Source organism: Branchiostoma belcheri, unplaced genomic scaffold, assembly GCF_001625305.1.
Source record: "Branchiostoma belcheri isolate BF01 breed outbred unplaced genomic scaffold, Haploidv18h27 scaffold9, whole genome shotgun sequence".
Lineage (NCBI taxonomy): Eukaryota > Metazoa > Chordata > Leptocardii > Amphioxiformes > Branchiostomatidae > Branchiostoma > Branchiostoma belcheri.
In genome coordinates, this window is record NW_017804575.1 from 1624769 (window position 1) to 1637363 (window position 12595).

Consider the following 12595-nt stretch of genomic DNA (forward strand, 5'->3'; position numbering starts at 1 on the left):
ACGAGATCCTGGCCTTCCCACGAGCCTGGTATCGTCGGAGCATCATGAGACGCCTGTTCCTTGGCGACCAAATGGCCACAAAAAGGGCTCAAAGTAAGTCACATTTTGCTTCACGGTTTATAATGTGAGCTAACACGCAAGGAAAACGCCTAGGAAAAAAAATGTTGTTTCCTGTTTCCCGACCGACCCTATCTAGGAAAAACTGCTGACCCTAGCCTTTTTTGTGTGGACCCCTGTGAGGGACATAAATTTTTCCAGCTGATTGACCTTTTCTAGCTCCATGATCTGACACCTGAGTGATGAAGCATTGTACAATCAGTGTCCCAACATTGACATTGCAAAATTAATTAATGAAAGTCTCCTCATGCAAGTTTTACTTTGTTATACTGTATATAATTGTATAAGTTGGATCACTAGAGATCGCCAAAGTCTTTAAAAAAAAAGATAATTCCTAACTACCGACCCTAATTTTTTCAGGACTGAAACAGGAAACACAACATTTTTTTCTAGGCCTCAGTCATACCTAGTTAGGCAACCACCTGCCCAAGTTGGCCACTATTACTCAGTCCCTTGAGTGGTCGCCTTAGGCAGGTTTGACTGTACTTGTAATAAAAGTCTTTTCACTTGCTAGAGATATCCCTTGAGATATCCAAATGAGAAAAAATACATTTGGTATTATCTTTTAGTTATTGGATGCCATATAGCTATCAATGTAGTGAAGCTGATTTTCATATACAAAAAAAATCAGTTTTTCAGCCATGTTTGTTGCTCAGAATATGAACAACCATTTGTACTTTTGGAATCAGGTTCCTTCGAAATAGCCCATGAGTTTGAGTTGTCGACTGTTAACTCGGTATGTGTAATTTCTCCCTCTCAGGTCAGGCTCCTACTCCCAACCAAACCTTTTCCACGTCGCCCAGCTCGGTCCCTGTAAACCTCCCGTCCCAGCCTGCCTTCTCCTCAGACACACCGTCATCCGCCATCTTCCCCTTCGTCCCACCGTCCCCCAGCATTTTCAGTATCAAGACGTCCGGTCAGAGTCCGACGGCGCCCGCGAAGAGCCCCGTAACGGGGCCGGGACGCCGACATTCGGCCTTCACCGCTCCACACGGTGTGGAAGAGACAGGAAGAACTAAGAGACATTCTGTTGCATGTGAGCAACACTTTTTCATAGGGCTCCAAACCAGGGCTCTAGCCAGCACCAGTTTTTCTGTGAATTACTGGAACTTTGCGGCGTGTGATGAAAGTTTTTTTAAACCAGTCCGTCAATCTTGACTGACAAAATTAACAAAAATCTTGGGTAAAAATATGAAAACATCTGACGGACCACCGACAATCACTCTCAATATGATGATTTGCCTCTCAAAATGTGGGAAATTGCATTTAATTTTATATTTTAAGGCTTGAAATCAAAAATTTCCTGGATTGTGAGCGCCCTCCCAAAATCCGATGATGAACCTGGGCTGATGGAAAGAAAAATTTCCAGCTGGCTAGAGCCTTGCTCCAAACTAGCAGCTTTCCCAGCATCTCTTCGTAGAAACCTCATCCATCCATGACACATTAGCTGGCTCTACGTAGACTGCCTAATGATTTTGTTCTGATCATCAACAATTCTTGCTTATTAACCCTTTTTTTCCTCCATCAAGCTTCTGCCAATTCTGCATTTAATAACTTGAAGATCTAAATGTTTCTGCTTAATTACAAATTCCATTGCAGTGATTAACATATAACCCACTTGTACATGTAGTTGCCTCTTGTCTTTCTAGCAAATAGCATACAGTTGTGAGCTCTGCTTCTTTCATATGCAGTGTTACTGTAGTTGATGTTTGTAGTACTCTTACTATTAATTTGACAATGTGTCCTTTGCTTTGCAGTTCATACTAGTACTATATGTAAATCATTGCTTCATGGATGACAACTTACAGTTCACAGAGCATGTCATTTTTCTGCAAATCCTTTTAATCTGTAATGTTGGCCAACCACATCAGATGACAACGTATATATATAACAAACACACAATCATCTAGATAAAATTGCACATGATTGTACTAACAACTTAGTGTGCAACTACCAGCAACAACAAATTTGGGTATACTATGACTTGTATAGATCACATGTAGATTACCTCACTAAACATCTCTACAAAACATGGCTGGAAAGCCACTCAAGTTTCATAATTCAAGAGAAACAGGTGAAAAATATGATAACCTTGTTTATATTGAATATAGATTAAGAAACTTTTAAGTTAAAACCATGCACTGTATACAGCGACAATGACAATGGCAATGACAGGTATGTAAGTGTGTCAGTTAGCACACCATAATGACTATAATCTCTGCTTTGCATCTTCAGTACACAATGGCAAATCTCTTGTTGGAAACTGTTCAAAGAGGATCCAGTTCATGATAAAAATTACCAGGTGACGCACTTGTAGCAGTTGCTATTTCCTTTCCAAAACGATGTCTCACCAATGAACCGATTTTCCGTAGCTCCGCCCACCCTGGAGAGACACCACAGCCGGGTGGAGGCCCTGAAGACAGACCAGAGCCCGGAGACCTCCTCCCCGGCCGGGGGGAAGACTTACCCTGCCTGGGAGACTGTCGTCCTGTTCGCTGTCAAACTGTCTCGTCTGGAGGTCAACATGAACATGAGCAATGTCATGGGAAACACTGTGTAAGTCTTACAAACGTATTGCAGCATGTTTAAAGTTAAAACTTTTGATCCAATACAAAAAGTTCTCTCACCTAGAGCTTTCGACCAGTCACTCCCTCAGCAGACTGACCCAGTGAGGCTTGTCATGTGGCTTCTTTGAAGTGTGACGTCAACACTGGCTCAAAGGTAACCGTGACGGGGGCCGACGTCGTCTACCAGATACCTTTGACCCAGTATTGATATCACACTTCAAAGAAGCCACGTGACAAGCCTCACTGGGTCAGTCTACTGATGAGGAAGACCAGAGTGACTGGTCCAAAGCTCTAGGTCTAGTACATGTAGGTGAGAGAACTTTTTGTGTTGGATCAAAACTTTTAACTTTAAACATGTAACTACCAACACAGATGAACTTTCATGATATTATATTGCATCATCGCTTTTACTAGATTACAGATTAGGCCACACTGATTTAATTTTATTGAAGACATCTGTGCACACCTTGATTTTCACCTTGATGTTTATTGTTGACAGGTGGCTGACCCAGGAGCTGTGCAGCCAGGGCCGGCTGTGCATTGCCAGCACCGGGTACAAGAACGTCAGCATAACGGCTGGCCTGGACAGCTCCACACTGGACGCACGGGGAGGGGTGGTCGGTGGGATCATCCAGATCTCCAAGATCAACACATCAGGTAGAATAATGCCATTTTGAAATAGATTGAGGACTGTATACTAAAGAGAGAAATGAACTGTTTGTACAAAACCTATTTAATAATACTTAAGCACTGTAGAAAAATTCATATTCCTAGTAATGCAACTAGACAGACCATCCGTTGAAAAACATATCTGTTCTTTTATTTCTACAATAATTATTATAACTCAAAAGTTGTATTATTTATATAATCATGATATAGTTTCTTCTTGTATCTGTTACTAGTAACTGTATCTGTTCATCTTGTTTTGTTGTGACCTGTACTTAGCCAAGTGTGGCATAAATAATTATGCAATAAAGATCGTTATTCATCATCATCATTGATAAATCAATCACATGTGAAACTCTTAGCAGCGCAATAATAAGTTGCACCAGGCCGGCTGTATTTTTAGGAGGCTCCTAAAAAGAATGTAAACAAACAACACGGCCTCGTTCCACGCTAGCGCCGAGGAGTTGTTAGTTTTCAAATACATTTTTGCGGCGCAACGCCGTCAATCTTTTACTCCCCAAATGTCATTACGAACCCAGGGAGGCTTATAGCGCAAGAAAATGTGTAAAACAACGATGGTTAAAATAGTGAAAATCTAACTATAATACTGTCATTTATTACATGGTACAAAAGAATATGTTTCCACTTTGCCCCCCTTCCCAGTGAACCTCCATGAGAACCCGGGTGATGAGCCCACCCACAGGTGTAACTTTGAGGTGAAGTCTGCCGACACGCGGCTGGACTACATGGGAGCCGCCATCTTGATGGCACGTCTTCACCAGCTCACCGTCAGTCTGAAGGATGAGTGGAAGGTGGAGGCCCTCACACCTAAGGCTCCTCACATATATGATGAGATGGGGGAGAAAAGGTAAGAACACTTACAGTTTTAATACAAAAAAAGGTCCCGTTCCAAGATTCAAGATCTTTATTGAACTTTCGCAGTGGACAACTTTAGCACCACTGAATTGCAGTCAAGTTACAGTTTTAATATATTGCACATAATTTTGATTTAATTTTTTCAATTGACAAAACTTGAAATATAGTACTGCTCGTAAAGCTGAAACATTTAAAAGCACATGATAAAATACTCTGTGCAGAGTATAGGGGTGGTACCCATCTCCATTTCTGTAGCCCTTGGGCCACACAGTTGTGCAAGCACTACAGCAGGGGGCTGGTCCGCTGGTAGTGTTGTGTGTTTGACCTTCCCATACTCTTTCTTATGCTGAGTGCTTGAAGCATAGAAAGCAGTTTACTATGTACCATTTTTAAAGCCTTATTTCTACATGATTGTATGACTCAGTCAGGGATCAAACTCACAACCTACCAAAGGCAAGGCAAACCCTCCATCCACTTGGCCATTGCACTGAATTGCAAGCATCTGAAACAGCAGCCTTGAAGCATTCTGGTGATCTCAATATGATATTCAACACCCTCCATATGCTTTCTCTGCAAGGCACCCAAAAAATACTATGGCTGAGCCCTTGGAAACAAAAACTGTGTATTTTTTCCAGTGCCATCTTCATCCATGGTGACTTGGACTGGGACCGTTTCCACCTGATGATTTCTCGCTCGACCACGCCGGACCTGATCAAGGTGTGCCACCGTCTGGAGGAGTTCTTCACACAGCAGTTCAACAGCAGCCGCAGGATGTTGTCACAGTGGGGCCTGCACGGGGTCTACATCCCACAGCCCTCCAGTCTCACTCCTGTCACACCAGAACCGACAGACAAACCCAACGGTAGGCAGTGTTCTTGCCAGGCCTTTTGAGCATAGGGGGCCCCCTATGCTGTGATTTGGGCCCCCTATGCTGCTTGAAAAACAGCATAGGGGTGTTCTTGAGGTGATGATCATAAACCTTGTTTTTGGTCATGTTTTTGGCCTCAATGCGTGACTTGCACCGCGAAAGTTGCCCTTCTGTACCTGACCCCTATACTGTACTGTGAAAAAATCCTGGTGCGAAACCTGGTAGGGAAGCCTTTGAATGTCATGGGCAGATACTTTGTGGTGTTGGGTCACATTATGTAGCAGGGCAGCTGGAGGGGCTGGTCACCATATAAAAGACTAAGACAGTACAATGTATGATTATGAAATCCAATGTTGTTGCCTGTAAGAGTAAACAGTTTAACATTATGCAGTTGCTTTGCAAATGTTACCTTCCTAGTTGTTTCTGCCTTTCTTTCAATCAAGATTGTGATTGATAAGCATACAAATGTAGGTTTTGCAATTCACATAATTTAAAAGTATAGTTATTGAAGTTGTGGAAAATAACAAAAATTATTCCTAGATTCTAAATGCTGCTTTTTCAGACTGTTAAATTAAATGCATAATTTGAGTCTTGTGTGTGTTTGACTCCATCAGAGCTAGCAGAAGCCCACCACCACCGCCACTGGCCGGCTGTACTAGCGCGTGTGTGTGGGTCCAGACTCAGCCTGTTCTCCGCCGCCCTCCCCCTACACGACCTCGTCCTGGGCGGGACCATGAATCTCCGCGGTAACGACCTGACCCTGGCCTGCTTCCATGGGGTCAACTTCCGAGCCAAGTCTTGGGCGCTGTTTAACGTCCAAGAACCCAACATCTCCTTCTGTACTGAGGTCCAGGAAATCCAGGAAGAAGGTAAGGCCACACTTAATTTTATGGACATTCTCTGAAGAACCCCAGACTAGTGCGCGCAGGTGAATAAAAAAAATTCCAGCCAAAAAAAAAAATGCTGCTAAACCACAGGAATACAAAGCTGGTATTGTGAATTTGCGGTTACACATAGCAACTTTTACAACAAGCCGGCACAGTCTGGCCTTTTGTGGCACTGTACTGAGTTCTTGAGTTCTATCACTTTCTGTCAGAGGGCATAACTACACGTGACAGGGTCGGACGGCTTTTTCCACCCCCCTAACCTGTCCAGACTGGACCAGTTTTTCCACCAACCCTGATTATATTTGGTATGTGGGTAGGCCTTGGGATGACAAATATCAGGGTTGATTTGGGGCCTTCCAGTAGATCATTTCTTGTTGTAAAACATGTATTTGATTCGTGCATCTCCCCAGATGGCAGCAGATCTGATACCTACATCGTGCAGAATCTGTCCTTCCACATCGGACACAACGTCTGGGTCACCAGCGAGAAGGACCAGGCCAACCCCATGGCAACCATCCGCAGACTGACCTGTGGCCGCTACGACAACCCTCCCCCGGGAGTGGCCAGCGTGCACGAGTGGTTTAACTACGTCAGCGCAACCAGGAATGAAGGTATGGAAAAACAATAACCTATAAGGCCACACCAATTCAATTTGTTGCTTCACTGATTTGCCCACTTGTTTTTTTCTGATTTGCAAAAAGAAAAACATTTCAGGCTCTGAACCAATTCAAATAAGACATTAAGATACACCAAAAAACAGTTACTTGTAGTGAACAACTGGATATGATTTTGGAAACAATCAGACATTTCAGGTAGCATACACTAGCTTTCGTCAGTGGCACTGAAGACTTGTCTGAAAAGCAGGTTTATAAGACTTAGTACGAAGTGCTTTTTTGCTGTCATGAAGTATCTGATACCAGCCCAGAAAAGAACAAGAAACAGTCATGCCTTCAAATATTAGAGTTATTAACCAAGAATTGAGGTATTCAAAAACTCATATTTCCCCAGAACTATCGTAGACTGGAAGTCGTTGCCACCAAGCACAGTTGGAGCATCATCACTAGAAAGCTTTAAACAACTCCTGCAATCAAATGTGCAAAGATTGAGTGTAACAAGTCGTTCGGTGTGATATAGCTAGCTGCCGCCGCGCCGCGTGCCTGCCAAGCTGGTGTGTTATGCCGAAGGGTGGTTATACCGGCTATACAGATACAGATACAGATACAGAAGACTACAATATAAAATTCCTACTGTCCATTTCCAGAGCTGGACGTGTTCAAGAGTCCTGAGGACATGCAGACCAACAGCCCGCCTGTGGAGCGTAAACTCTTCTCCTCCAGGAAGAGCCTGGACTACGGCCACGAGACAGAGACCATCTTCGCCCTCCCCAAGCTGCAGCTGGAGTTCAAGACTGAACATGTCCAGGGAGAGAAGGAGCCGCAGGCAGCAGGTAAGGAGCATGTCAGCAAAACATACTGCACCTGCTTATGGAAGCTTATTCAAGATTCAAGATGGATTTATTGGTTCTTCGCAGTAAAAAACAATTGAATTGTAAACCAATTTACAAAACATTAGTATATTAACAGTAACTACAGGTTTGCAATCAATATAGGCGTACGATTAACAATAAAAATACATGTTTCATACATTATAAATTTCCCAGACAACATTTGATACAGAACGCTGTACTACATTTAAAAAGACAACAGTCAGGGGTTCAGTCCATAGCTATTGAGGAGCTGGACCATAAATGGTATAGGCGAGTTCTTATATCTATTCGTTCTTGCTCTCGGACAGTCTAGCATCTCGCTGTTTCTAGTACTACGGCCAGTTATTTGTGATCTCTGTGGAGGTAGCCAGTCTCAGTACTCTGACCTCACAAGTGTCCTAGCAAACTTCACACACAACAGTTCTGTTCTCTCGGTAAGTGATGACAATCCAAGGTGTTGTAGTGCGTGGTCATATCCTGTGTAGGTGGTTCCCAGGATGATGCGGCAAGCCCGCCTTTGAACACGCTTACACACACAATATTGGCACAACGGAAAGAAAATTCCATCACATCCAACATTTCAGCACCACGGACAGACCAACCCTATAATTGCTCAAAGCACTACGTACATGTAGCCCCTTACACCCCAGATAAGTGTGACATGGAACATTCCAGAAGTAAGAAAAGATAGATAGAATGTACAGATTCAAAAAACTTAGCTCTGCAAGAAGAAATGTATTACAGCTATAATGTGTTGATTGTTTGATTTAAAAAAATCAAAATTTAAGACTTTAAAACACTAGTGACAAGAAGCATGTCGGCAGAATATACTGCACCTGCGCAAAACACATAATGTATTTCTTATAGCACTTCAGCAGAACGTCTCATACAAGGTCGTATTTGCGTATATAAGGTTAACACTCCGTCTGTAGTTTCCAAATGTTATGTCACAAAAAATATTGTCTGCAACAGGCAAAATTCTGATGCAATGTTGACCAAAATTTCAACGAAAACGTGAAAAATTGGGGGTTTGGCGCAGGCGCAGTGTGATCCTCAGTGTGATCTTTGCAAATAAGGTTTTGTTTTTTGGTGCCATTTCTTTCTTTCTTTATTCCAATTGCAATACACACGGAGCACTAGGCAGCAAATTTAGCTGATGCTATAATCCACACATTACAAGACATTACACATTTCTTTGTGGGTGGCCATATCCTTGTGGGTGGATGTGGTTGTTTTTGGACAGCATATTTTGAGAACTTGTAGATGGATCCATTTCATATTTTGTATGAGGGTAGGTGTCAGTAAAATAAAGGACAAGTTTGATTACGGACCTCTGAACATGCTTGGACACATGAAGAAGTTTGGCCCCCTAGCAGCATTCGTTGCAAGTGCAGTGGGCTTTTTTGTTATAATTCACACTCACATCTTGAGGCTGGTTTAGTTTTACTGACCGAAGTTGGTGTGCTATGCCAAAGGGAGGTTATACCAGCTGTACAGACGTCAACATAGATACAGTATACAGATTAAAATTAAAAGATTTTGTATCTGAGAGACTGAACAAGTGCTGTTGTTGTTGTTGTCTTTAGATCCGATGCCCAAAGTTGTGTGCAGTTTTGTGACAGAGTTTATTGACCACATCTGTGTTGCCATGGACGCTGAGCTCATCCTCTTCCTGCACGACCTGGTGGCAGCTTACATCAAAGAGAAGGAGAGAGGTGACATATTCTTTTTAATAAATACGTAATACTCTCAATTGGTGTAAAATACATCATGTAGCAACATACAAAATTCCCTTGTCAGAGCATTACATTTACATGTAAGTCAGAGGAGGATATTACATGGCGTCCTTGTAATATCCTTTTATTACTTATTTAGCAAGCGGCAAAATATTCTCGTATGCTATCCTCAAATACTTGTGTTACTCAAGTACATGTACTTCTGTTATAGAAAATTAAAAAGAGACATATAAACTGACAATTTACTAAGTCTTATTAGTACAATGCTTTCCTTTTTTCTTTTAGTTTTTGAATATAGTGCATTTAGCTAGCTCTTCATTTAGCTAGCATAAATATGCTGCAATAAATATCGTCATACAACAACTTGAAGTTATAGTTAGTTCTGTTATTTGCCTTACATTGTTTGCTTATCTCTTTTAAATTTAATGAGTCTATATATATAATGGACCATGTTTTCCTTCTACAGCTTTCCCTTCAGGTATCCGTAACTCCACAGCCATGAACCGCAGGTCCAGACAGGACTCCAAAGGGAAGGAAGGGAGTGACCCTGGCACTGAGATCACCAAGGCTAAGGACTGGCGAGAGTTCCAGTGTCGAGTATGGCAGCTCGAGCCTACTGTCAGGTGGGTTATTTTGTTTGTTTTGCATAACCGGTAAATAAACCGCTTTTGTAGGCGTAACACACCAGTTTTGTACACATAAGTACAAGCTGCATAATACCAGACTATATGGTTTAAACCACTCACACTGGGAAGGACCCCCCACTCTGTTTGATAAGTGTGGTGGGTTCTTTAACGTGTGTGGGGTGTGGCTCTCCCCAAACACAGGACCTTCATTTAACATCCTATCCGAGGCACATCCCTAATAACCAAAGCTACAATGTAGGGTACTACTCATTTCCACCTGAGTGAAGTGAGGAAAGTCGTGTAAGGATTCGAACCCGCAACCTCTTGGTCCTGAGCCAAACACGCTACCATTTACACTACACGACCCCACATGTATTTACACAATGTGTGTAGATTGTAGAATTTAACATGCACTGTACTGAGTTCTCGAGTTCCATGGAGCGTCGGCAGCCTGGGTGCCGTCTTCGGTAGTTACCGCCGGCTCACTATTACCGCTAGCTACCATGGACTACAGAGGATAGCACCCAGGCCAGAGCATCAGAGGAGGTGATTATTATTTTTTTTTGAGAACTGCGCGTGCTGATGTCATCTATAGAATTAAATCAGTGGGGCTTTACAGTGCTAATTACAAAATGTATATATATAAACCTATCTGTTTGTCTCTCCTGACCAGACTGCTGTCCTGGGCTGGGAAGAGGATTGACCCAGTGGGAGTGGACTATATTCTCCAGAAGCTGGGATTCAAGCACGCCCGCGTCACCATTCCCAAGTGGATCCAGCGGGGCGCCATGGATCCCATCGACAAGATCCTGTCCATCTTCCTCAACAAGATGGTCAACGCACTGCGCGAGGAGCCAGAGGCATCCTCAGAACCTGTACAGTAAAGGGGCCCGCATTCCCTTTTCTGTAGAATGTAATCAGCCAATTTTATTTCTATGTAGAGCATAAACAGACCACTCTGTGCATTTTACGTAGAGTGTAAGTCGCTGTTTTGATTCTTCCTAATGCATTGTAGCTGCCTGGAATTTATCATAAAACGTAATGGGGAGGCTTCCTGAATTCAGCGTAATACATATTAGCTGGCTCTTAAAATTTAGCGTAGAGCGTTTTCGGGACCCCCCCCCCCATGCATGCCCTCAGTAAAGGCGTTTGCATACTTCTCGTTTGCATTGAAATGTACAGAATGCCAGTAACAGAGGTTACAGCATTTTGCTTTTTTTCTCCAAAAAGATTTTAGCTTCAACTTTTTAATGTAACGGAGGTTACAGACATCTGAGGTAACGTGCGTTACTGAACTCTCCAAACTCATGGCTATAATTTGTTCCAAGTCATCAACCAAACCTAGTGTTGCGGTAAATTTTTTTGTGAAACATAGTTAGTGTTGTGGGGCGGTGAAGAAAGCAATGATGAGGCCCGTGATTTAGCTCATATCTAGTCGTAAAGGGTGGCGACAGTATTTTGCACATTTGAATGAGAACAAGCAAGACATTGAGTTGCATCCATTCCAATATTGTATATGGTAGTCTTCTTGCAACTTCAGTAAAATTCAATAGCATCTTTTCATATTGAGTATAAATGTTGTGGATAATCTACAGTGCAAAATAATATCATTGATGGCAACATCAGGAATACAAAATTTCAGTCAATAATCAGAATGACTTGAAACCGTATCCAAGAAATTTTAGGAGGCACATTTCTGTATGTATTGTTATTGTATGGTGCATGTTCTTCTGTATTAATTTTGTGTCAAATAGAAGTTGATAAATCATTTCTGTATCAATGTTTAAGGTCAATTACTTGTAAATTGTATGATTGTGTACCTGTACCCTCAAACAACATAATTATTCAGAGTTGAAAGCATTGTAAAAAGCAATAAATATGTACAGAAGCCACTGCAATTGTAAGAATTCAGCATATAAATCAAAATATCATACTACTAGGCTAAGAATGATTGTTATGAGAAACTGAATAATATGCTTATTAGATTGTACATACAGGTATGGGACAAGACTAAAGGCAAGAAAGATTCATAAACTTAAAGTTGTTCAACAGTACATGTTGAACTGATATTAAGTAGTTAATGAAATGCAAATTCAGAAAACTTTAGGAGTAATGTAGACTTGTGCTAGTATTGTAATATTAATAGATCACTGTATTATACTCAAGACGTTGACTGGTGCAGTGTTAAAGAGTTTGTGATGAGTTTTTGCTCTGCTGTTTTACTCATCCCTTGTATTGTTGCCAAAGGCAAAGCAACCGTTCTGTGCAATCATGTTTGTTGTGACGTGTTTTGTTTATAAAGCGTGACTACAAAATTATCAACATATCAATATAAGAATATGAACATTAGATTATATGTAATTCCTTTACTGTGTACCTGTAGTCAGAAATCCAGTTGTATAGTTACTGTATTAGCTTTAGGCCATAGCAAGTAAATTTTATGGATGACATCCTCCACAGACTCCAAATCTAATGCGAGCGGGTGAAAAAAAAAAGACAGGCCGAAAAGAACAAGGTTCCTACATTTTAGAATTTTGACTCAATCATTGTACAAATGGTTTTGATTCAGTGGGAACATCACATATATACAGCCAGCATCACATATCACTGCATCAAAGTAAGAAACAAAACTTAAATCAGACTCTTTTCTTGTCTCCTCTCTTCATAGTTATCTGCCATCCACCTTCCGGCATGGCAACAGACATCTTTGCCCATTTTCGGCATGTTGACCACTAGCAGTGCTGTCAGAAGGCAACAAAATTTTTT

The 12595-nt window shown here is 41.8% G+C and overlaps 1 protein-coding gene across 1 annotated transcript in view; it reads left to right on the plus strand.

Moving 5' to 3' along the window:
• LOC109487597 (uncharacterized protein KIAA1109-like) overlaps positions 1–10777 on the plus strand; it is an 84292-nt gene extending 73515 nt beyond the window's left edge. Inside the window, exons 72-83 of the mRNA XM_019791601.1 lie at positions 6–93; positions 878–1153; positions 2490–2673; positions 3184–3341; positions 4014–4218; positions 4862–5088; positions 5709–5963; positions 6392–6592; positions 7243–7428; positions 9054–9182; positions 9670–9826; positions 10503–10777. Of these exons, the coding sequence (XP_019647160.1) occupies positions 6–93; positions 878–1153; positions 2490–2673; positions 3184–3341; positions 4014–4218; positions 4862–5088; positions 5709–5963; positions 6392–6592; positions 7243–7428; positions 9054–9182; positions 9670–9826; positions 10503–10713 (2277 nt within the window). The 3' untranslated portion in view covers positions 10714–10777. The remainder of the gene's footprint in view (positions 1–5; positions 94–877; positions 1154–2489; positions 2674–3183; positions 3342–4013; positions 4219–4861; positions 5089–5708; positions 5964–6391; positions 6593–7242; positions 7429–9053; positions 9183–9669; positions 9827–10502) is intronic.
• The last annotated feature ends 1818 nt before the right edge of the window (positions 10778–12595 follow it).